Below are 27,435 nucleotides of genomic sequence, written 5' to 3' on the forward strand. Positions count from 1 at the left end.
AAATCTGGAAACCCTAGTTTGTGAATGAATAAATGAATGAATGAGTGCCATTCTTTTCTGTATTAAGCAATAAATCATTTTTATTTATGCAGTTTTCAGATTAGTAAGCCATATTAGAAAATTTCATCAATGTGTCATTAAATCCTTGATTACACTTTGAAAGCATGTTTTTATATTAACAACAGAGGGACTTAATCACTATTAAGAGATAACTGTTAATCCTTGGGGAACTTTCCAGATTAATAGAAGAAGCATGGCAGTTATGATGGTTTACCAGTAGGTAAACAAGAATGAATAAAAATCTATTGAGTTTAGGTATGCTATAATAATAATAACCATAATGACAATAATAAATTATGAAAAATATTATAGAGAAAAAATTTGTTTCCCAGTTTCTAGTGGATATATTAAAAATACAATCTCAAAGCAATATTAAATATATATTATTATATACATACATGTATATCTATATGAAATGTTTTCTGTATACAAATAGAATTGGTAACTTAACCTTTTAAGAGCTCCAAAGTGTCAACCTAACTGTGGTTAAGGGTGTTAAGAAGCCGATGTCCCTGCTCAAAAAATACCTTCCTTGGTTTGTCATCTAGTCCCTATAATTGCTGCCAATGAAAACAGGGCAAAAGGCAGTGTTGTAAGTGACGCTGGGAAGATACCGTGTCAAGTATTTTTACTTGCCCCATCTACAAAGCTGGTATCTCTTCAGTGTGATCAGACTGGGCCAGCATGAGTTAGCTCTAGCTCTGCTAGTTGGGGATGGCTATGGGATGAGGCTTGAGGGGTGGCCCAGGGATGGACAATAGCTACCTATGCACTCAGTACAGACTAGGCCTTCCAAGAGAGTGAAAGACCTCATCAGCCTCTCTACCCAAAAATTGCTTGTAAGAGTTAATTTCCATTATTTCATATATTTACTTTTAAAAATATTTATTTTATGATGGGTAATTCAGGTACATAGTATAAAATTCAAAAGCTACAGAAGTAATCTCCCTCTTTCCTCTACCCTTTAATCATACATTCTCTTCCTGGATATAATTACTTTTTCTAATGCATCCTAAAATAATTCCTGTATTTTAATGTATGCTTATTTGTGTGAGTGTGTGTGTGTGTGTGTGTAATTCATATAAATGAAAGCATATTATACATGGTTCTGCACTATGGTCTTTTCACTCAAGATATCCTGGAGATCATATTCATATAGGTTCTCTTCAGTTCTTTTAATTTTATTAATATTCCCTTGTCTTACTGTAGAAAATTTTATTTAGTCAATTCTACATTGGTAGATATTTAGGTTATTTCCAACATTATTATACACAATGCTCTTGTAACATCCTGTTAATGTCATTATTTCCCCAAACCATGAATATGTATGTGAGATAAATAATTGCAAGAAAAATATTTAAAAATAGTGCTAAATTGTTATACAAAGCTGAATTGTCTGCAAAGGTTATACTAGATTGTTTTCCTACCAGTAGTGTATTCACATGCATTTGCATTTCTCTCACTGTAATAAATTCAATACCCTGTTTGTTTTTTCTAACCAACGCCAACTGAGGAGTTTAAATTTTAGGCAGTGGTTTGACTTTAGCACTTTTTATTCAAATTGGCCTTATTATACACATAGCCATGACTTTCCTTTCTTTATCCATTAAGTTGTTTCTTCGTTTATTTTTGATTCAAAGTTAATCTTTGATTTGGATGAAATTATAGCATATTAGGTTAATTGAAGAATTTTGTTTAGAGAGCTAGCTCTTTATTCAAATAATACAAAATATGAAATATTTGATGAGCAAGTACCAAAAGAAAGCAATCTTTTACAGTTTATTTTAAAATTCTAGATATTTCTTTTCCCTAAAAGAGCCCAATTAAAATCTCAATATAATTTTTACCAGTCAAAATAATGATTTTATAAACATTTATTACATAGTTCTTGACTTCTGATCATGAGACTCTATTGTTTCAAATGAACATGTCTGATTTCTATGTGAAAATACATTTTTAGTCACAGATAAAAAAATGTTACTGTGAAAATCTATGCCTTAATATTCCGCTTACATATTCAGATGGTAGATCACAATTACAAGATTATGATACCTTTTTTTATCTAAAGAAATATCCTTTGATTTGGGATGAATTGTTTCAGGAGCATTGAAAACCATAATAATTATTAGAACTTTTAAAAAGTGTTCCATGTTGGTAAAACTAATTACAGAGGAGAACAGAGCAGTGATTTCAATCACCGTTTCACATCTGAAAAATGAAACAGAGAATGGGACATTTTCTCAAGGTCACCCACTAAGTTGGCAATAGAACAAAAAATAGGAGACACTCTTCTGGCATGTTGTCTAGAATTCTTTATAGGAAAGGACATCCTCCTGGCTTGAAGGCACTTTATAAAGGCAATAATCCTTTGAAATATGTGACCAAGGAAATTAACATTCATTTCAAACATGCATCAGTTGAAGTTTTAGTACGTTTTTACCAGTCATCATTTGGATATGTTTTTTCCTCTATTTTAAAAATAGGAAAACAATTGAAGAATCAGTTTTCAGCTCTGTGGAATACAGATGAAACAAAGAAAAAGGAAAATACCACGCATTATCTTATTCTTGAAAGTACTCATGACCCATGAAACACCCATGAAATAATTTGTCTATTAATGTCTTCTCCTGAAATTCCAACTTTATTTAGCCAACTGCATTACAAAATTACATGCATCATTATCTGAAAAGAAAAAACAGCTATTAGATTTATTGATCTCTTAATCCATGTTATATTACGAAGTATGGTTCAAAGAAGAGGAAGCATAGTGTTAAGAAGAAAGTGAGTGTTTGACTTGAGTAAATGAATAGAACATCTATTATAATGTACTCCAGGTTTGACTTTTTTTAAAATTTTAATTAGAGTAAAATTCTTTCTTCTTCAATGAAAATACCTGTAAATCGTTCAGAAATAAACCAAATAGGCCCCTAAGGAAACAATGGCAATGTAATATCTAAATCTGTACTTCTGAACAACTAATAAAATAATAATAAGGAATAAATGAGAACAACACACTCTTCTTTCTCTCCATAAAATACACTCTAGGGAGACATTCTTTAAATTTGTAAGACTCTACCAAAGAGTTTAATATTTGAAGCCAGAACACAAAGTAAATACCATTTGTACTCTAGCAACAATAACAACAGCAAAACACTGGGACTCGGAATTTCTTCTGTGGTTCTTATCGTAGTTACAATAGAATGGACAGAGAATTATCTTTAATGACTAGATAGAAGAGCAAATGCCATCCATCTGTCAACATTCAGAGGAATCACATATGGAATATGGAAGCAATATGGATTATGCTGAAGTCAGTTCGGTTTATGGCACAAAGGGATCACAACAGAAAAGAAATAGCAATATGTGTCCCTCTGCCATTGCTTTTCCATCCCCTTTCACTTACACTAATTCCATGTATTAGGTTGAAACATGAAATTGCCAATAATTGGCCATTTTAACCTGCAAAAACAGCAATCTCTTTGGTTCAATCTAATAAAAGTCTATGTTCATTGTTATTGAAGCATGCCATAGAATGCAGAGTTCATAAGTCACATCAAAAATTCACTGTGCCGGGGCTTCCCTGGTGGCGCAGTGGTTTAGAGTCCGCCTAACTATTCAGGGGACACGGGTTCATGCCCTGGTCCGGGAAGATCCCACATGCCGTGGAGTGGCTAGGCCCGTGAGCCATGGCCGCTGAGCCTGCGCATCCGGAGCCTGTGCGCCACAACGGGAGAGGCCACAACAGTGACAGGCCCGCGTACCGCAAAAAAAAAAAAAAAAAGCACTGTGCCATCGACCCAGCAGAAGTAATATGAAAAAAGAATGTGAAAATTGAGTTCTTCCAAATTCATCACTCTATTTATTGTGACTGTGCATGGGTGTAGATCCAAAAGGATTTGCATTCTCTCAGAAAGTGAATTAATGCAGTGAATGGAAATATACACCTATGTTACCGGAAAGGATAAACTTTGGAGTTACTTTATTGGTAACACTTATCATTGCTCTGCCTAGAGAAACATCCTCTTTGAGGTCATGTCATGAGTCCCTGTTATCAATGAAAAAGCAGAGACTGCCTTGGGTGGACTCTGGAAAATGTATCTAGTTCAAACTCAAGTCTTTGTTCGTCATGAGTTGACAAATATTCCTGATAATACATTGATTTTTATGCATTTGTTTTTTCATTACTCCTATATTCTACATTGGAAGGTTCTAAAGGGCAGAGATCATATTTTCTGTTTAGATATATTCTTTAATATATGGATTTCCATACAGTAGCATTTACTTTAATAAGTGAAAAGGACATCAGTGTTTTAAAATGACTCATCTAGGGCTTCCCTGGTGGCGCAGTGGTTGAGAGTCTGCCTGCCGATGCAGGGGACGTGGGTTCATACCCTGGTTCGGGAGGATCCCACATGCCGCGGAGCAGCTGGGCCTGTGAGCCATGACCTCTGAGCCTGCGCGTCCGGAGCCTGTGCTCCGCAATGGGAGAGGCCACAACAGTGAGAGGCCCGCATACCGCAAAAAAAAAAAAAAAATTAAACTGACTCACCTAAAATTATTTCCTCAATACTTTATTTCATACAAATTGTTTCCTCTGTTTGTGCTTTCCACCTAATTTTTAAGATTTTATTAATATGGTAAAGGAAAAAAGTTTCCCTTAGTCAATCTCTTTTGAAAAGTAGATCCTTGGACTAGTCTACAGGATCTGAATGATGGGACCCTGCCTTCCTTTCTGGTTTCTCCTGGCCCCTGCCTTCTTTTACTCTATCCCTGAATTTCAACCTTCTTTTTTTATAATAAGTTATTTCCTACCTCGGGGTTACTGCATGTTTTTCTTTCCCTGACTCATCTTGCTAATTCAACTCATTTGGGGGGGGGGGTGTCTTAATTTTTAATGTCCTCAAAAAGGCTGTCTGTCCTCTGAATTTCAAAATGACATCCTCTCTATTAGATCTCTGTTTGCATGCTATTTGATCAGCATTTTTTTGCATACTAATTTAACTTCTGTCCCAACTAGACCATAAGGTTCAGACATTCAGAATGTAATAGCCCTCAGTAAATATTTGTTAAAATAAACATTGACATTATCTTCATGAAACATGTGAATACTTAAGAATAATAAAGTGTTCGAAAGATATTCACCAAGGTGTTAACCTTAGTTATCTCCTGGCACCTGGCAGATGGTATTATAGTATTTTTCTATTTTCTCTCTTTTTTGTTTGTTTAACTACATTTTTTTTTTCCGTGATTAGTACGTAGACGTATTTCTTACGTGGATTTTTTTTTCCCTTCAAATTGCTACTGGAAAATCATGGAAGTTTGCATGGATGAAAGTTTGAACTGGAATAAACGGCTCTTGGAGGAGCCGCCTGCATGTGCGCAGGCATGGAGATGACAGCTGGCGTATTTTAAGGAAACAGTTATTTGTTGCAGGTGCAGCAGAGGATCGTCCGTATAGTACCTGGAAAGGTGAGAGGTCAGTTAGTGGAGGACGTCAAACTCTAAAGGACAGTATAGAAACTTTTCTTTTTTCTTTTGCAAGTTCTCATGCAAAGAACTGACATGACTGGATTTACATTTGAAAATGTGCGGCAAAGTGAGATATGACGTAGAGGAGGGAGAGAGTGGTGGCAAGGAGGTCAGTTATAAGGCCTGATCAGCGTTCCGGGGTAGAGATGGTGAAGGCCCAAAGTAAAGCAGTGGCTATGAGAATGCAAAGCAAGGATGGATATAAGAGATAAGGCAAAGATAGAACTAGTATAATCAATCATAGGCAGTGATGGAGAAAGGAGAGTAATAAAAATGAATCCAATCTTTTGAGCCTAGGCAAATGCAAGAATGGTGATGTCATTTACCCAGATAGGGAACCCAAGGAAAACAGTGGTTTTGAGGTTAAAAGAAAATGAGTTAGGTTTTAATTAGAGGTTGCAATGGAACTTTCAGACAAGGGTGTCCAGTAGGAGAAAGGTAAAGTTAGAAATGAAGACTTAAAAGTCATTAATATAAAACTAACAGCTGATGCCATAAGATTATGTGAGATTTCCCCAATAAGAAGAGTGGAGCAATCAAAAAGAAGGCCAAAAAAAGAATTTTGGAGAAACACCTATTTTCTAGTGAACCAAGGAAGAGGATTCAGGAAAACAAACTGAGAAGGTAGCGTCAGAAAACAATTGGGAGACTGATTTAGAATAGAATTTTAGGAAAGGAGATTTCCTGAGAGGAACTCTATCCAGAAGGGTAACATGCTTTCTAGATGTCAGAGGATCCTAAAGTGACAGCAGTGATGATGATGATGGTGATACTTAACATTTATTTGTTGCTTACTCTCTGCCAAGCTTGGTTAGAAGACAAGTGTTTATTTGCATTAATTCATTTTACACTTAGTGTATGTGTTCTATTGGAGTGTGGGAGTTACAAGTCATGTTAGAATAACTTCATGACTAAATAGGAAATAGAGTTGGTGAATGGCCTGATACAACTTTTTTTTTCACGACACTTACCTCCTCTGGGACCAAACTTTCAAATAGCACAGTTGAATTTGCCACAAACTCTGCAATTCTAGTTCATAATTAATTCAAAGTCTAATTTCAAGTGGCTCTTGCATGCTTGTCATAGCCTATCAGTTTTGAACATCCTATGTGTGGTAGTATGATTGCCTTTGAGTTTGAGATGTAAAGGATTTATTTTGTCCTAAATTTAACTGTGGACCTTGCCTGTTGCACTTGAATGAGAATGAAGGGCTCTGACCCATGGTTGCTGTAAGCTGTCAAGCCATTGGAGTAGTGTCACTTTCCATCAAGGCTGACACCGAGGGAATGCTAGGACTCTGATGACAGCAGTCACATTGCTCTAGAGCCGAAAAGGGAGAGCCTCTCCTGGAACAGTTACTTTGCGTAAACTTTTCTGCTTTGGCCTCGTACACTCTGTGTTCCCGGAGAGATGTCAATGTACTATAGAGTTCCCTAGCAGCCATGAGACATGAGAGAATTGCTTCAGAAAGAGAAGAGTCAATGTAAACCCTTGCTATGGATTATTCAGATACTGACAGCGACTCTACTTTGGGGTGCAGTGATGATGAAGATTCCAGTGATGAAGTTCAGAGAATATCAGAGTCAGTGCACAGAAAACTGTATTTGCAAATATTTTTGGATATTTTTTCATGCTCTGTGATTTCATTGAAAGGAATTTCTAACTCCTCCAAAAATGCTTAAAAAAAGAACACTACTAAACTGCATAGCTTTTGTTCATTAATTAATGGCAAGTTTGTGAAATATCTGTTAATTTGCCAAACAGTAGCTATTTCTGCAGTAGTACATGTTTATTAATTGTCATGCTGAAATAAACTAATATACAGGTACAGAAATAAATGAATATGAGATTTCTATTTTTAAAGACAATGTGCATGTTAGACCTGGACTGTTATGTAGATACATGGAGCTTTACCTCCTATAAAGAAGTGTGCTGTGCTCAGAGGCAATATGTGTTTGGTGAAAGGTTTAAGTATATTAGACGTTATCTTAAAATTCTATTTATAAAATTCTCTTGCCGATGTTTTTTCAAAGTCTCATATATTATTCTATTAGAAATGCTCAAACACCCTGATATGCCAAAAAGTAAAACTAAAAGAAAGCTCAGTTTTTTAAAAGGAATATTATCTCCCTCTTCTTTTCCCCATGTCTAAACTAGTATTACATGAAGCCCCTGCTACCTTGGCACATGTTCTGCGTGAAACCAGTATCATAACAGCTATGTAGATATGTTACATAGCTGTGGAGCTATTGGGACATCCCTGTTTTATGAGTATTTAATATTTCATATCTCAGTCCAAGTGATATTTGCTTTTACCATGGTCCTTGGTCCTATAAAGGAAATAAGCACACACAGTAAGTCACAGTATTGTCAGCTTACATAAATATATTCTCTCATCAGAAGTTTCTACAGTCTCTCCTAAAATAAGGGATTAATATACGTCAATACTAGATCAGGTAGCATTTTTCCAGGAGCAAGCTCTCTGGGTACGCAGGGACGGCATTTCCAGACACCTACATAGGCAGGCATAGTGGCATTAAACATCTTAAGTAGAAACGCAATAACATTGTAATGGCAGCATGAGTTTGGCATTGAATGAACTTGGCATTGAATGATTTTCTATTGTTATATAACATTGTTATAAAGCAACATAGCAGGGCTATGACATACTATGGATAGGAACTCTAATAATTGGAGAATCGAAATGGTTTATTGATTTAGCTTTGCAGTTGGGCACCCATAAACATATTAATGCTGCTTTTTAAAATAGTTAAGTATTAAATATAATTTTTATACTGATGGGCAGGGAGACATTATGAGTGCTTACTGGTCAGATGTCATCCTGCAGTAGAATGAATTTAGAATAGTTGTCAATTTAAAATCTTATAGCAGAGGGTATAGGCAGTGAACTGTTGAGAAAAGAACATGGGCTTTGGAGCCAGACAGCTCTTTGTTCAAATACCAAGACTGCGACTCATTAGCTATGTGTGTCTTTTGGTGTATTACATAACATTTATCCCCAAGTGTAAATTTCAGATAAAATACCCACCCTCTGTTATATGCATTTACTGAGATTTGTGCAGATTGTTTAATATAGTTCCTGATATATACTAGATGCTCAATAGATGGCAAATATTATAATCCACTGTTTAATATGCTGTTTTTTCTCCATGTTATGCATCTTTTTGTTTTGATACATGTCACATTACTAGGTACTGAGCCTGATTGTAGACCATAACTTACAAAGTTTCCTTTTTTAAAATAAAATATTCTCAATTTCTATTGACTATGTCACTTTTCTGATCTTTGATTTTTCACCATCTGCATTTAAAAATATCTATGTATTTTCTTTTCGTTGCAAGGAAATTGCATTTATTTTGAAAGTATATGCAATTTAGACCAGACATAGGATACAGTTTTAAAATGTTGGACATTTGTGATGAAAGCATTTTTTAAATTCATATGCATGGAAAATATGTTGAAAATGAAGCATTATTTTTCATATGTTATATTTTTAAAGACTCTGGGGGCAATTTTAAGTTGTCAAGGTAGAAATATATTTTAGGGAAAGTTTGTTTTCTATAAAGCTGTGATAGATTTTTAAAAAATACACTGGCAGCAACTTGTAGTAACGTATGCTGACGTGAGCAGTCTCCTAAGAAATAAGTCATTCATACAATTTATAAGGCACCTGATGGGCATTACTGATGACTTCTGTCTGTTGTGTCCACTTCACCAAAAATTACTGCATAGAAATAATAATGGACTTGAAAATATATTATCTATTTCTATGGAACAGAAAGAAAATCCTCACTTTGTTCTTGGGTAGAAGCATTTCATAAAATACCAGACAGCGCCTCCACAAAGATAGTATTGGTGATGAGAAAAATTAGAAGTAATGAACGGCAGGACCCGCTGCTCTCTCTGTGCTAGGCATTGTGAAAAACATCATTATTGCATTTAAGACCATTAAATGGGCACTGCTATCGTTCCCATTTTTATAGATGAGGAAATTGAGGCTTTCATAAAGTGTGTATACCTTGTTTTGTAAAACTGAAGAGAGTGTGACTCCAAAGCCTGAACTCTATTCTTCCCAAGGTTTCAAGATTCCTATTCACACACTTACTAAGCAACTCATCTGTTCCAGCCACTCAGTATAAAATGGGGAGCAAAACTAGCCATGGACCCTGCCTTCATAACGTTTAGTGGAAGGAGGATAGCGCCATTAACCAACAAATAAATGCATAGATTATAAACCGTGATAGGTACTTGGATGGAGAGGTACATAAGGCCATGGGAACAGATAAATAGGGAACCCAACCTAGTTAATTCAGCATGGCATCCCTGAGGAAAGGGGCACCTAAGCCGAGATCTAAAGGGTAAGCAGGTGTGAACTGGTCAAGGAGTTGGAGAGGAAGTTCCTAGCTTAGGGAAGGCTTGGTAAGAAGAACTCATGACAGGAAGGAGATCTTGTGTCCAGTCGTTTAGAGGAGCCAGTTTGGCTGGAAGGTGGAGGATGTACGGGGGGCATTGGGAGGATCATACTGGAAATTGAAGAGACTGAAATAGAAATTTTAGGATCAGAAGTGAACTTTGTATGGTAGGTAGATTAAAAATATACAATAATCAATAGGTTTTTTCTTTAATAGCAATAACCAATGAGAAACAGAAATGGAAAAGGAATGCCATAAGAGAAACTGATAATATAAAACACCTAAGAATACTTTTTTAAAAAATGCTAGGAAAAAGATTAAGTGAAAAAGATTAAGAAAGATTAAGACATAAAACTCGATCTGAAAACAGGAGAGTCATGCTGTGCTCTTGCAAGGAAAATTAATATAATCAGAAAGTTCTTCTGAAATCAATGTAAAAATGTAATACAACTCTACTAGAATCCCATTGTGGGTTTCTTTAGATGTGGAAAAATGATTTTAAAATCTTTATGAAATATGAGTGCTTAAGAATATCATCAAGATATTTCTGAAAAAGAATTTTGGTAGGGGAAACTGCTTTTCCAAATACTAAATACTAATAGTTACTATAAAGCAACTGTAGTGGTAGCAGCAGCATGTAGCAACAGTGAAAGACAAAAGGATCAATGGAAAAATATAGTTCAGAAGTATCTGTGAGAACTTAGTGTATTTTGAAAAAATAAAAATCCACTGGGAAAGTCTTTATTTTCAAGACGTTAAAGCCCGATATTAGAGACATATGATGTTTCAATTATGATTTTTAGATGGTTATTAACACCATATTATTTCCTATGTACATATCTCTGTAATGTATTTCAAACTTATATTTATCATTAATTATATTAGAAATTTTACCTTACTAGGAAACAGTGTTTCAAGTATAACTTAATGTTTCCATGACAGTGGTACTTTTAAATTTTTAGTAGCTCAAAATGAAATGTGAATGTTAATTTACCAAATCCACCTTTGACTGCTGGATAAGATGAGATACCATGGCAGATTTATAAAGGTTTAAGAGGTTGATAGATATTCCTGCAGTGACCATTTAGATGCTTACAAAGGAACAGTATATACATATTTCAATCAGAGTGATTAAGATTTGTTGAATGTTCTTGAACAGCCATAAGCTCTGGTGTAGGTGAATAACTGTTTATTATAAGTTGCCAAAAGATTGGTCACATAAGTACAAAGTAAGAAAATGATTAAAACAGGTCCATTATTCTCAGGGTAATAATGATAAATTCATACACGAATGGATTAGATACTCAAGTTTCCAGAATTATATCTTCAGGTCTTTTAAAAAGTTTACCTATTCATGTTCATTACTGTCTTTATCATCATCCAATTAATTCATTAATTCCCCAACTAGCATAGGGAATGGTGATACAAAATTTTGTTTCATTTGTGTAAGTGAAAATTAAGTTTGAAAATTATAACTACTAGATTATAATTGTAAGATTTGTGTGATAAATGACAAGAGTAATATGGTTCCTCAGGACAAAGAAATTTGAAACATGAACAAAGCTTAAACCTGGAAGTGCAAAACTCAGAAGAGTATACATAATTTAATATGTGTCTTGAATTAATCATAATGAACACTTTTCTTTGATATTAAAGGGTGTTTTACTTCAATCTCTCTCTATTTTTTGTATAGGGAAGATGTCAGAACAGCAAACGTAATTGCTGCAGAAGCTGTAACCTGCCTTGTGATCGACAGAGAGTAAGTGCCTTGCTTTCTTATGCATATATTGCGCACTCATATCAGTGACACACATAAGTTCCTGGAATTAGACATCGCTTCATGGAGCTATTAATACCTGTTTTATATCTTTTTATTTAAAATGAGTTCTATATTTGATTCGTATTCCCTGTTATTCTTGGAAGTGGCTCACTCTGCCATTCCAACTTTGTGATCTTTAACAAGGTATGTAACCACTGTGAACTTCACCTCAGCTCATTTGGGAACTGGGGATAATGCAACATCATAGAAATATCATGAGGATTGATGAGAACACATGAGAAAAGCGTGTTCATTGCAGCTCTATTTACAATAAGCAGGACATGGAAGCAACCTAAGTGTCCATTGACAGATGAATGGATAAAGAAGATGTGGCACATATATACAATGGAATATTACTTGGCCATGAAAAGAAATGCAGTTGAGTTATTTGTAGTGAGGTGGATGGACCTAGAGTCTGTCATACAGAGTGAAGTAGGTCAGAAAGAGAAAAACAAATACCATATGCTAATACATATATATGGAATCTAAAAAAAAAAAATGGTTATGAAGGACCTAGGGGCAGGACAGGAATAAATATGCAGATGTAGAGAATGGACTTGAGGACACGGGGAAAGGTTAAGCTGGGACAAAGCGAGAGAGTGGCATGGACATATATACACTACCAAATGTAAAACGTAAAATAGATAGCTAGTGGGAAGCAGCCTCATAGCACAGGGAGATCAGCTCGGTGCTTTGTGACCACCTACAGGGGTGGGATAGGGAGGGTGGGACGGAGACGCAGAGGGAGGAGATATGGGGATATATGTATATGTATAGCGGATTCACTTTGTTGTAAAGCAGGAACTAACACGCCATTGTAAAGCAATTATACTCCAATAAAGATGTTAAAAAAAAAAAAAAAGAAAAGCATGTGTCCAAGTGGTCTTTACCCAGGAGACACTTGACCAAGGCTATTTGTGTAAATTTTTTAAAATAATAATTAGTAGTATTTTTCAATTATATTTTATAATTTATAAAATATTTATAGTATATTTTATAATAATTATAAATTATTTTATGTTTATATAATATAAATTTATTATTGTTACTAGGAAATGGACTATTCCTTGAGCATGTTTTAGTTTTCTCCTCTATTCTCCCACCCCCAAATTTCTAAAATAGAAGCATTTAGGAAGACACTTTTGGAGAAAGCATCAGTTCTACACATAGACATATTTAGGGCCATTAAAAGTTTGTTCAGTGATGCTGTTCGCTGTTCCTTTCGTTTATTCTGCCTTGCTAGCCCCATTACCTGAATGCTTTACAGGTTAAACTACAAATATCAGATTATTGGCTCTCCAATAGCCTGAGTAAAATGCATGTCTACTGTCTGGAAGCAGTCCTCCAGATGTTTTCTCTTTGCTGTGTATGTGGATACATTTATCACAAAAGCCAAGTGCCTGACCCAGGAGAAGAATCGTAAAGCATCCATTTTAGTGGAGCCATTAGAGCTAGAATAGGCTGTGAATGTCAGTGTGGAATGAAACTGAGGGGCAGATATGATCAGTTCAGAATGAAGGAGTTGGATGTTGAGCTCAGGGGCCTCTGGACGTAGAGGAATCCCACTTGATTCACAGATCTCACTTTTGCATGCCCCTCTGTGCTGGATCTCTAGAACCAGAGCAGTGGCATCATTGCAGAATGATAGCTATATCCATGAATATTTCTGAAACAGATATTCTTCATCTGGTTCCCAGAAACAACAATTACCTGTTCAGTCTTTTTTTCATTTGACTAACGTTTTTCTGAGGCTGTAGCACATACGAGGCATTGTTAAGGGCTGTGAGAAGAATCAAAGGAGCAGCACAGATCCTGGTTTGGGGGGTTAGCTTCTAATGGAGGAATTGTGGCATTTATACAAATAACCGTCATGCAAAGCAGAAGGCAAGAATGGTCCACAGTGTACTGTGGGAGTCCAGAGAAGGGAATTGACTGCTTCTGGGGAGAATCAGGGAAGTCTTCATGGAATAAATGGTTTTATTAGATAAATCTGTAAGTATAGGAGAAGCAAGATAAATAGAGTGAATAGCATAAGCAGTACTCAGAATAGGACTATGAGCCATTTCTACTGGCTCCAGGGAGGCTGTGTAAAGGTAGTTGGAGGAGCTGTGACAGAAACGTTCACAAACATGTAGGGGCTGGTTCACCAAGATTACCAAGTGGTGGGAGAAGGGTGACTTTGACAGTTCTCTGCAGCCAGATAGTGTCACTAGAACACTGAGAAGGCTGTGTAAGATGAATTAGAGGGAGAGGGTAGAGACAGAATATCTGATTGGCAGTCTGTAAATCCAAGTGGTGATCATGAGAACATTAATGGGAGAAGTACATTAGAATGAAGAGGTAAACCCAGAGGGCTTAACACTTGACTGAATGTAAAGGCTAAGGGAGAAATTAGGGGTGTAGTCAGGATTAAGAAGATCTAGAAGGAATGTTGAAAAAAAAATTAGTTTGGGAGGCATAATGATTTTTCACTAAAAATATAATGAATTTGACATACAAGTTGGACACTCAGGAACAGATGCCCTGCAGGAGGTAGAGAATATGGGACAATAACTCATTAGAGTTAACTTAAAATTAACTTAAAAATTGCTGACATCGGGCTTCCCTGGTGGCGCAGTGGTTGAGAGTCCGCCTGCCGATGCAGGGGACACGGGTTCATGCCCCGGTCCCGGAAGATCCCACGTGCCACGGAGCGGCTGGGCCCGTGAGCCATGGCCGCTGAGCCTGTGCGTCCGGAGCCTGTGCTCCGCAGCGGGAGAGGCCATAACAGTAAGAGGCCCGAAAATTTCTGGAAATAGTGAAAAAGAGGAAAGAAAGAAAATTTGTAGAGGTGTAAATAAGGAAAGTTATGGGAATTTGGATGGCCTTAATCTTGCCTCTATAGCATAAAGCAGGGGAATCTGGTGAGGGAAGAAGTGACACTGGGGCTGAGGGTTTGCCAGCTGATTGGGGATGGATGGGTAACCGTATCAGTTTATATCTCTACAGTCCTTTGTAATTTATGAATTTCCACACGTATGAGATCCCACCTGGAAAAAAGATAAGATGTTTAACAAAAAAAGAAACTGAAACCCATAAAAGTTTAATAACGTGATAAGGTTTCGTGGTAAATAGCAAGGCCCAGATTAATCAAGTCAGAGGAACAAACTGATGGGACATTGTGAGTCATCTAGTGCAGGTTCTTCACTTTGGTTAACTGAGATCCCGAGAGATGAAGGAGCATCAAGTAACATCACATACATACATTTGATCTCATCCATTCTCTTTTCTCAAACCTAGTCATATATAGTGTGCTGTGGGGAGTGTATGGACTCTGTCAAATAAAGCTCAGTACTGAATATTTACTGCACCATGTTACGAGAATATGGGCAAGTTATTTAAATTCTAAGTCTCAGTTTCCCTATCTGCAAAATGGGATATTGTCACCTAAATTATAAAATTGGTTTGAAGATCAAACAATTTAATTCATATCAAGGTCCATGCACAGCACAAGATGTGTAATAAGCACTCAATAAATGTGCCCTTCCTTTTCTTAGAGAAAGTATTGGAATCCCTTGGATGTAGCAGTTTTTCTCTCTAATCAGCATAAGTTTATCTTCAGGGGTATACACAGAAAGGATACCTTGAGGGAGGTCTGGCTTTAAACATAAATATAGACTTGAGGATATGGGGAGGGGGAAGGGTGAGCTGTGACAGGGCGAGAGAGAGGCATGGACATATATACACTACCAAACGTAAGGTAGATAGCTAGTGGGAAGCAGCCGCATGGCCCAGGGATATTGGCTTGGTGCTTTGTGACCGCCTGGAGGGGTGGGATAGGGAGGGTGGGAGGGAGGGAGACGCAAGAGGGAAGAGATATGGGAACATATGTATATGCATAACTGATTCACTTTGTTATAAAGCAGAAACTAACACACCATTGTAAAGCAATTATACCCCAATAAAGATGTAAAAAAAACCCCACATAAATATAGAGAAGACAGCTTGAGTCTAGGGCTCAAGAGGTGCATTTCTGTGCTCACAAGAGGAGTTGGGCTTCTCACCAAATGATGAATTCACAGCTTAAAAAATCAAACTGTAACTGAAGGATCTTCTCGTAAGCCTGCTGCTGGTACCAAATTTATGGCCAATTAGGGGAGCACCAGGGCTTCATCCCATGCAAACAGATGGCAGATGTTAGAACTGTCAACAAAAGGAGCTTCTTTCAAAAATTTACAACTGAGGTACCATGTTACATAAGCCAGTGATTATGCTTTATCATTCCAGAGGGACAGCAAAAGAACATTATTGTAACTAATCATGCATGTCAGAATTTTTTTAAAAATTGCTCATTGACAAACTAGAAAATGATAAACAGATACATGGTTTTCTCAGGAAGCATTCTCTGAGGATGGGTTTCTTGCAGCATAGTCATTATTTTAATAATTACCCAGTCTATCTGCAGTCTTTCTAAAGCTCATGAAAATTGACATAAAAGAATATTAATCTAACAGAACAACCTATTTCCATTAATAAAGTTCTTGAATATATAAAACACAACTAAGAATATTTAGCATCTCTTGTTTTGGAATCCATGAAAAGAAATAAATATAAAAGTAACTATATCATTGTGTTCCTTCATCAGTTATGCAATGTTTACTTCTTCATTGGCATGGTAAGTTGTTAAGGAAGCTAGGGGTTCACGTAGGATAACTTATTTGTTGACATGTTGAGAACCTTTTTAAAGACAGTAATATAACTACTAGTAAATATTCAAAGAGTTACATATTTTCCCCAGGAAATTAAGATCTAAGTTAGAGTCTCAACTCTATCCCTGATTTATTGTGTAACCTCCAAGATGTAGCCATATGGGTTATAAAAATTGAAACACTTTCATACTGGTTGGTAAATAGCAGTAGTCTGAGCTCCCTGTGTGTTTTTCCCACCCCTCTGCTGCCTGGTGATCTGATTCCTGTGGCCAGGAATCTCCAGATCTCTCCTTGATCCAGCAACTAGAAAGGAGCGTCTGGCATACATCAGGACCAGTGTCCATTCTGACTGGTCAATTCCTGTGTCATACTGGCAACTAATTATTTTGACTAGTAATGTCAAGCTAAAATGACAGTTTATCACCAGGAGTTTTCAAGCTTTTGTTTTACGAAACCCATTGTTTAAATAAAATAAATTAGAAAGAAAACAGGAACCTTTTTTGGCTGTCAAGAGAGTAAGACCTCTTAGTCTACCCAGGAGTCTTCCCTCTCTCCCTCCAAATCACTCACTCCACATGATTCTTAAGGCCCTTCATGAGACCCCATGAGTCATTAAAATGATTTACAAACCATGTATGACTAACCCTTACCTTTTTGTGACACTCTGTGATATTTAATCATACTTTGGAGCCAGTTATGTTATTGAGACAAAGTCTGGGGGATAGAAACCAAGAACTAGCCTAGAGGAAGTGCAGTGTACTGGGGCATAAAAATAATGAGATTAGGAGGGAGTGCCAAATACCAGATTATTGGGCATTGGAAATGGCAGTCTTAGAAATTAAGGTATCTCTGTAGATCAGAAAAGCCTAGGTGACTCTGGGTCAAGTTTTTACCTCCTAGAGCTAAGTTGACTTGTGTGTAAAAGACATATTCATACCATCTATTTAAAAGAGTAGCAAGACTGTAGCATAGCCACTAGGCTAATGATTAGGAAGCAACTCATAGGTCTAAGGCTGGTCCCAAAACCTGTACAAAATAGAGTAGCAAATAGGTTACCAAGAAAGATTGGACATAGAGAAAAAAATCACTGGAATTGGTAAACTGAAGACTACTTCTCAACACCCAAACTGGAGCCTAGAGCCAGACTAGGAAATTTTAACACTTATTCAGAATAAAAAATGAATGCCTGCTTCCTGTGTCAGTTACTTGGGCTACTGAGATGAACAAGACACGAATTCAATACAGGTTTGAAAACTGAGTGTATAGGACCAGCTCAATTATATTACATTTATGTTGCTGTTGTTGTTTCTTTACCAGTAATGGTAGCAAACCCTCCGTCTGTCTATTCACCCTATCCTCCACATGTAGCCTGTTTCTAGTACTAGTTTCCGGTTCTTTAGCCACATCTGCCATCAGTCTCCAAGGATAGTGCTTCTGATCCTGGCCTCTACCCAGATCTCCTCCCCGCCTTCTTGCTTATGGTAGGTTGGTGCCTTCCTCCATTCCCCTTTGCTGTGGCTTATTTAGGTGCTCAACTCCAAGTTGAAAGTAAAATAAACAAAAATACTGAAGCCATGCTCTGGGCTCCGTAGAACAAGCAACAGACCAGCCAGGCAGGAGCCAGGGAAGTCATCTATATCAGGACTTAGGATGTCAGAGGAGATGGAAACATGTGGAAAAATAGTATTTATCCAACCTCTCTCAGGGAGGGTGCTATAGATGTTTCCTGGCTAAGGCTTCTGCTCAAGAAGGAACAGATGATCACTAAACTTCCCCACAAAAATGGTGGGTTGTATTAAGTGCAGGAGGTTTATTTTCTGAGTGAGGTATGAAAGTATGAAGCCATAGCTGCATGACGTAAACCAGGGATAGGAAAACTTTTTCTGTAAAAGGCCAGAAAATCAATATTGTATGCTTTGTGGGCCGAATGATCTTTGTTGCACCTACACAATTCAACCGTTGTAATGTAAAAGCAACCGAAGACAATAGTAAATAAATGAAATGTCTTTGTTCCAATAAATCTGTTTATAGACAATGATATTTGAATTTCATATTATTTTTAGAGGTCAAGAAGTATTATTCTTCTTTTGAAACTTTTTTGTTCCTGCCACTTAAAAATGTACAAATTATTCTGGGCTTCCCTGGTGACGCAGTGGTTGAGAGTCCGCCTGCCGATGCAGGGGACACGGGTTCGTGCCCCGGTCCGGGAAGATCCCACATGCCACGGAGCGGCTGGGCCTGTGAGCCATGGCCGCTGAGCCTGCGCATCCGGAGCCTATGCTCCGCAACGGGAGAGGCCACAACAGTGAGAGGCCCGCGTACTGCAAAAATAAATAAATAATTTTTTTTAATGTACAAATTATTCTCAGCTAATGGCCATACAAGAAACAGCAGGCTGAATTTGGCCTGTGAGCCATAGCTTTCTGACCCCTGACTTAACCAATATTCAAGAATTGAGTGCTGCCCCCAGTGGTCCTATTCTGATCTTCCTCCAGGTTGTGCTGAGCCTATCTTTTAAACATAACAAATACACGCAGAACACTGGTTTGACGTGCCTTCTGGTGTTGGTCCTCCCAACGCCACCTGTCAACTTGCTTTCCCCTCACTGACACCATTCACCCTCCAGTTCCCTCATCCTCTTCGCTTTACTCTTTTACACACCCCACACACACATACACGCTTTCTTCTTCGTCTTTTTTTTTTTTTTTTTGGTCGTGCTCCGTGGCATGCAGGATCTAAGTTCCCCAGTCAGGGATTGAACCCATGCCCCCCGACTGCCAGGGAATTCCCTGATCCCTGTACTTCTTAATTGCACTCTTGCATTCTCAAGGACTTCGCTTCAGGCTTTTCATTAATTTAGGTAGTAGCCAATTAGAGATTAAGATGATTCTCTGTGAGTTATTTGCATTTTGATGACATACCCCTGAACACTGAAAAATCATGAAAATCCAGAAGATTTTAGAACTTCAGGTGTCATGGAAGGAGAGGGGAGGGACCGTATGGGAAGAATTTGGTGACAGCAGAATCTTTCCAGCACCGTTCTCACCCCACAGTTCTAACCAGGTCAGTCTCATGAAGGCCCAGGCACCCAGTGGTGTGTGCCCCACCTAGGTCACCTGTGTCTTTGTCTTTTTATAGCTGCTATTCTGGGTCCACATGACAGGACTATAGGGACTCCACATGCCACATTGCCTGTAGTCACATTACTTAACTGATAGGGTGACAAATTTAAAATATTTCACAGCCTCAGCCTTTCCCACGGTCTAAGTATATTTTATTTTGGTTCATTTTCCAGAAAGAAATCTGAGGCGATGTGAGGATATTTGCAGGATGAGCATGAGAAAACAGGTGTGACTGGTGTCAGTTGCGATCATTTGGGCTTGTCTTTTTTATGGAGCTGTTATCGATTGGTGTGCTTTACAAAAAAATATTTACTAATTAAGAGAGATAAAATGCAGAAGTTTAAAGAGAGTCGTTAATATTGGTTCAGTTTAATAATGGGAGTTGAATTATAGCGTGCCCTGAGCAAGCATGATCTAACTACAGAATAAGCACATAGCCACTGGAAAAGGGTTATAATCCAGAGATAGTATTCATGGTTTAAACTCATAGAAAGGGAGGAATGGGACTGCACTTCATCACGTGTGCCTTTTCTAATGCTTTAAAATCATAGACCCTCCTCCTGCTGCAAGTCATTAGAGAAATTATATATAGCATTACTGACTAGGGAGCTCATTGAGAAGGTCTGGTCCCTTGCTTCATCTACCCAAATAAAACTTACTGGTTACTGGCCTTATGTAAGCCACTCAGACATCTAATATTTGGGGAGTTTAGAGGCAAATGTGTAAATATTGCACTACCTATTTCTATCCCTGTTGTATGGATAATTTCCAGCTCTCATTTGTTGTGTCCCAAACTCACTGAGGTTCTGACAGTATCCTTTGGTAACCTGGACTCTATTCAAACTAAAAGAAGTCCAATGTCATTAATATGTTGGTAGAGCATTAATCAAATTTAGCACATTCTTTTGTTTAAAAAAATTGTTAAAAATTTTTTCAGATGATGACCAGATTAGTCAAAAAGCCATAGCAGAAACTTAGGAACTGTGGAGACAAGGGGTAGTCACAAACCCCAGGCCTGTAAGAGAGCACGCAAGGAAAACACTCCTCTTCTCCCATCCCTCTCTCCACCCTCCACCCTGCCCTGCTGAGACTAAGAACTAGACCTTGTTATGGGGAAAGGTTTCTGAAACTGGATATTATTGACATTTTGGGTCAGCTAGTTGGTTTTTGTGGAGGGCTGTCCTGTGCATTGTAGAATGCTTGGTAGCATCCTGACCTCTACCCACTAGATAGAAGTAGCACTCCCCGACAACCCCAATGTGACAATAAAAAGTGTCTCCAGATACGGCCAAGTGTCCCCTGGGGGAAAATCACCCTTGTTGGGAAGGACACAGCCATGGCTTGCTAGATGGCAGTAAAGTGCTCTGATGCCATGAGAGTAGAACTTGTGCCACAAGGGTTCCAGGGAAAGCTGTTCATAACAAGGAAACCACCTAAGGGGAAGTGTGCTGGGAAAGCTGCTGGCTGCTTAGTATTGCTGGCCTCCAAGTACTGTAGTAGCCATACACTGGAGAAGCCACAAGAACCTACCAAGCTGACTGGAGCCAGGAAGCAAAATACCTTATTCTTGCAATATCTCCCCAGTGCCCTCTCCTGGCAAAGTTTCAGTGCCAGTTGGCAAAGAAAGAAATTTAATAGCCCAGATCCATTTTTATAGAGCAGTCAAAAGGGTGAATTTAGAGCTGACAAGCAATAAATAAGTCAATAACCAGTATAGATTCCAAACCAAATCCTATTCCAAGGTCCAGAGCTATAAAGATAAATAGCAAAGTCTTTGCTTGCCTTGGAGTAACTCCTGATCAATACAGATGCATTAAAAATCATGAGATACTGCCATTTCAGTGTGAAAAGTAAACTTGGGGAGAACTGAAGAGGGAGAAATGTGTTTTGCCTGTAGCATCCCAGAGGACTTGCTGGACAAAGTGATATGTGAGTCAAGTCTTTAAGTTTGAGTAGGAATTTTACAAGTGAAGAAGGGAGGATAAATACAGCTCCTGCTGAAGGAAGGACGTACACTAAGATGAGGAATTTGGAAATGTCATTGTACAGTAAAAAGTGGAATATGGCAAGAAAAGAGGATTTATGGGTCAAGGAACTGGACAGTAAACTAGACAGGTGGTGTACTGGGAGATACAGTTGGAAAGAAGAGATGGGGACACATTATAAAGAAATCTCCTAATATCTCAAACTAAAAGAATATGATTTTATCCTCTGGGCAATGAGGAACCATCAGAAGACAGTGACTACTGCAGTTTGTATTTGCTCTTGAAGGAAGGGAGTGGAAGATCGATTCCAATGGGATGAACTCAAGCAGGGAAACAAACTACTGGGAGACTACAGCGACAGCCCTAGCGGTTGCTCACTAGAGTTTAAGAGTCTAAACTTCAAAGCAGATTTGGGGGAATAATTAGATGTGAGAGGTTAAGAAAGAAGTGCTTCTGTCTTGGGAGATTTGGTGGATGTCTATAATAGATCAAAAGTATGAGAGATAGAGCAGGTTGAGGTGAAAGTAATTGGTCGATCAGTTAAGGATATGTTAAGTTCAGACTGTCTAAGTGGTGTTGAGATATTCAGATGGAGAAGTCCACTGACAGAAATGAGTTGTTTTATTTTTTCCTGACAATCAGATGATAAATAGAAATTGACGATGATTTCACAGTTCAGCACTTTAAAAATATTGCAATCACAGCTTTGGTTTTGTTAATTACGATTGTTTTGTTTTACACCAAGAATAAATAATTCATTTTCCCCGTTAATTCTTAAAACCTTTCTATATTTCCGAGGCTTGCTTTTTTTTTTTTTCCATCAGATGTTTTAAAAACTGTTGTTTAGAGACTCAGCAATGCCTTTGGAACTATAAGCCAGTTGTGTGAATGAATAAGAAAACTGAAAAATTTTTAATTTTCAAATCTGAAAAATCAGTCTTAATTTTTTCAGTTAAAAAGGTAATAGTTGAAATTTCATATTTGAAATTCTCTTTAAAAGTTTTCTGAGTCCGCCTGCCGATGCAGGGGACACGGGTTCGTGCCCCGGTCCGGGAAGATCCCACATGCCGTGGAGCGGCTGGGCCCGTGTGAGCCATGGCCACTGAGCCTGCGCGTCTGGAACCTGTGCTCCGCAACGGGAGATGCTACAACAGTGAGAGGCCCGCGTACCGCAAAAAAACAAAAACAAAAAACTCAAAGTTAACTACTGTTAAAATTTCAGTATATTACCTTGAATAGTGACATCCCACTGCCTAATTTTCTTTCCTACTTTGTCCACATACAGGGTAGCATAAATAATACATATATACACACATACAGATGGATAGGTATAGACAGATAGATATACAGAGAGATAAATTTGCCCTGTCATTTACTGAACACATGTGCCAATCACAAAGCTAGTTGAGATAGATAGATAGCCTGATAATAGGTATACACATACATACATACATAGTTACTCTCACAAACATGAAAAGAATATTTTTATCCTCTTTTAAAGGTAAAGTTGGCTCTAGAGAGCTGAAGTATCATGTCACAAAACAATATGGCTTATAAGTAGCGAAGTAGTGTTTGAACCTAATTCTCTCTGTTTTCAAGGCCTTACCACATTGCTTTAGTTATTTACCATGTAAATTAAAATATCTTATGAGCAGAAGTTGAGTCTCCTTGTCTCAGTTTCTTAAAAGTGTTTGGACATGTAAGCTCATTTTAATTTTTGATTTTGTAAAGAATTCTTTGCAAAAAAAGAAAAAGAATTCTTTGCATATGTCTTTGTCCCTGTTTAGAAAAATTTCCTTGAGGAGCTAGTCAGTCGTGGAATTACTGATTCAAAATATATATGAAGTTTTATTTATTTATTTTAAAGTGTTTTATTGAAGTATAGTTGAGTTACAATATTAGTTCCAGGTGTACAACATAGTGATTCATTAATTTTAAAGATTATACTCCATTTAAAGTTATCATTAAATATTGGCTATATTTCCTTTTCAGTACATTACATCTCTGTATCATATTTATTTTATAGCCAGTAGTTTATACCTCTTAATCCTCTTCCCCTTAATCGTCCTACCCCTCTTCCCATTTGTTAACCACTGGTTTGTTGTCTGTATCAGTGAGTCTGTTTCTGTTTTGCTATATTAATTTGTTTGCTTTATATTTTAGATTCCACATATAAGTGAAATCATACAGTGTTTGTCCTTCTCTGTCTGACTTACTTCACTAAGCATAATGCCCTCCAGGTCTTCAAGAATACCTCTGATCATCTGATTCAGAGAGGAGCAAACATGTTTTTTGGAGATGTTTCTTGATCAAGACCCAGAGGCCAGGTTGGAGTTGAGGCTTATATAACTATAGATTATATTTTGATCCCCTCGGGTTGGGTAGTACAGTGGCCCTGAGTTGGTTGCAACTACAAAAAATTGAAGTTTAGGCTACAATATAGTGTTGAGACAATAGGTAGTTATAATCCTCCTGTAGTCAACACTGACCAGACTGTATTTGTAATACTGAGCTCAGTGCTTAGTGTCAGAGTTTAGAAAGATATAAACACATTAAATGCATCCATATGAGGGGGGTTCAGGTGAGATGTATGACAATCATGATGTATGAGGGGAAAAAATACCCTCCAGGTCCACCCATGTTGTTGCAAATTTCATTCTTTTTTATGGCTGAGTAATATTTTATTGTGTATATACTACATCTTTATCCATTCATCTGTTGATGGACTGTTATGCTGCTTCCACATCTTGGCTATTGTAAATAATGCTGCTATGAACATTAGGGTGCATATATCTTTCCCAGTTAGTGGTTTTGTTTTACTTGGGTAAATACCCAAAAGTGAAATTATAGGATCATATGGCAGTTCTATCTTTTTTTTGTGGGTGGGGGGCAGGTGGGGAACTGCCATACTGTTTTCCACAGTGGCTACACCAGTTTACAATCCCATCAGTAGTGCACAAGGGCTCCCTTTTCTCCACATCCTCCAACACCTGTTATTTGTTGTCTTTTTGATGATAGCCATTCTGACAGGTGTGAGGTGATGTCTCATTGTGGTTTTGATTTGCGTTTCCCTGATGATTAGCGATGTTGAGCATCTTTTCATGTGCCTGATGGCCATCTGTATGTCTTTGGAAAAATGTTTACTCAGGTCTTCTGCCTATTTTTAATTAGGTTGTTTTTTTTTGATATTGAGTTGTATAAGCTCTTTATATATTTTGGATATTAATTGCTTATCAGATATATCATTTGCAAATATTATCTCCCATTCAGTGCATTGTCTTTTAATTTTTTCAATGTGAAAAAGCTTTCAAGCTTAATTAGGTCCCTCTTGTTTATTTTGCTTTTGTTTCCCTTGCCTGAGTAAACAGATCCAAAAAAATATTGCTAAGACTTATATCAAGAGTATACTACCTATGTTTTATTTTAGGAGTTTTACGGTTTTCAGTCTTACATTTAGATTTTTTAAATCCATTTGAGTTTATTTTTGTATATGGTGTGAGAAAATGTTCTAATTTCACTTTTTACGTGTAACTGACCAGTTTTCCCAGCACCACTTATTGAAGAGACTGTCTTTTCTGCATCATATATTTTTGCCTTCAAATAATATACATATTTTTTCATTGTTATCTAGAACCATTATACAGTTTACTGTATAATGTGACAATGTATGAGAACATCTGTTGCACAGAAACCTGACCAGCTTGATTTTTTTGGTTGAAATCATCTTAAAAGACATGATGGGGCAATTCAGCCCAGGGCATGAAATATGTCATCATCCTTGAAGAGTTAGTTTAACATTTATTCTTCTCTTGTAATTGATACATGAAGCTTAGTTACTGACAAAACTTAGAAGGTAGTTCATTCTTTTGCAATTGTTTCTTTGTGCTGGAGGACATTATAAACACATTTAAAATGCAAGGCTTCAGAAAATTGTGAGAGTATATAAAAGTTCAAATAGCCATTTTCTGAAATGTCAGAAGTAAATACTAAAGGCTAACAAAGTACCTGAAAAGGACAAATAGACAGGGAAAAGTAGAAATTATCTCTATGACTAATTAAAATATGGACCACAAGTTATGATGTGAGAAGGTCCCAATTCATAGATTATACAGAGTGTGCTCAGTGGTGGAGAAGAAGGGAAGAGTTCAGGGAAGTTAATGTATGAATTCTCTCAATATGATGCCTTTGTTTTATTTACTTATTGTTTTGTATAATTTTTCAAGAGTTTTATTTCCTTTATTTACACAAAGTAATTGCCAATAGGACAGTTTTATTGTATTGATACAGAAGAAACCAATACTCACACAACTGAGCTATCATACTTTCTATACGATGTTAATGATAAAGCAAATAATTTGATAGAACTTTAAGAAATACATATATTCAAAATCATTTGTGCCTATGTCATTTGTTAAAATGGAAAGCATAGATTGCCTTTTCCCCTCTAATTCTATATTTATAAACATACTCTTTTTTAATTGAAGGATAGTTGATTTACAGTGTTGTTAGTTTCAGGTATACAGCAAAGTGATTCAGTTATATATGTATATATATTTATAGATAGATAGATATTCTTTTTCAGATCCTTTCCCTTATAGGTTATTACACGTTATTGAGTATAGCTCCCTATGCTATACAGTAGGTCCTTGTTGGTTATCTATTTTATGTATAGCAATGTATATATATATATGTTAATCCCAAACTCCTAATTTATCCCTCACCCACTCTTTGTTTTAATACTCTTTCATCTCAGTTAATCCTCACAATAGTCCTGTGGGAAAAGATGACATAAAAAATCCAGAAAAGGAAATGGAGAATCAGACAGACTCAATGACTTTTTCAGAACCACATAGTGGGATTCGAAATCCAAGAATGTCTGACTCCAAGACCATGATGTCTCTTATACCCTGTTTAAGCAATTGCTTTTATACCAACAAATTAAGTGTTAAGTGGCAAGCTAGATTCTGTTGGAAGAATCTTTTTAAAAGAGTAGAGTGGGAAAGACTGAGGCAGAGAAACCAAGTATGATGCTTTTGAGGTAAGGAAGTGTGTCAACAGCCTGAATAAGGCAATGGAAGTAGCATTGACAGGGAGGAACCAGTTCAGGAGAGATTTACAGAGATAGACCTGATGAACTTCGGTAAAAGTGAAGAGTATTACATAACACCAAGATTTCTAGCCTGCATCCCTGTTTAAATGATAATGCCATTAAGGGAGACAGGGAACTTAGCTGCAAGTCTTGATGGAAGGTAGTTAATGCAGATACCGCTGAGTTTGAGTTGCTGGTGGAATATGCATATGACACTGAGTGACCTGATGGCACTATGGATCTGGAGAGTTCAAGGATAGAGATATAGATTTGAAATTCCTTGACCTGGGGATCCTAACTAAAGTCTTAAGAATAAATTTTTTTTTCTGAGAGAGCTTAAAGAAAAGTGTAATTAGTGTATTACATAAGAACTAGGGTCTCTTGTATTAAAGCTCAGTCTACCTGGGATCAAATCACAGATTTACCCCTTTTCTAGCTCTGTGGCCTCAGGCAAGTTACATAATCTCCCTAAGCCCCATCATCTCTTGTTTCTTTTTCTCCACCTGGAGACACCGACAATGTCTAGAGACATTTTTAATTGTCACAATTGGGTTTTCTAAGGATATCTAGTGGGTAAAGGTGAGGGAAGCTGCCAAATATTCTACAATGCACAGGAAAGGCTCTACAATAAAGAATTCTCTGACCCAAAATATCAGTAGTGCTGAGTTTGAGAACACCTGCTGTAAAGCTTCTGTAAAGTAGGGTTAATT

At 37.2% G+C, this 27,435-nt stretch overlaps 1 protein-coding gene across 9 annotated transcripts in view; it reads left to right on the plus strand.

Annotated features, from left to right (window-relative positions):
- Nucleotides 1-27,435, plus strand: part of PRKG1 (protein kinase cGMP-dependent 1) — a 1,402,246-nt gene that overhangs the window by 1,256,505 nt on the left and 118,306 nt on the right. For all 9 annotated transcript variants that reach the window (XM_079899910.1, XM_079899911.1, XM_079899912.1 and 6 more), the window contains one exon: nt 11,716-11,781. In XM_079899910.1, the coding sequence (XP_079756036.1) occupies nt 11,716-11,781 (66 nt within the window). The remainder of the gene's footprint in view (nt 1-11,715; nt 11,782-27,435) is intronic.

This window comes from Stenella coeruleoalba (assembly GCF_951394435.1).
Source record: "Stenella coeruleoalba genome assembly, chromosome: 16".
In the NCBI taxonomy this organism is placed as follows: domain Eukaryota; kingdom Metazoa; phylum Chordata; class Mammalia; order Artiodactyla; family Delphinidae; genus Stenella; species Stenella coeruleoalba.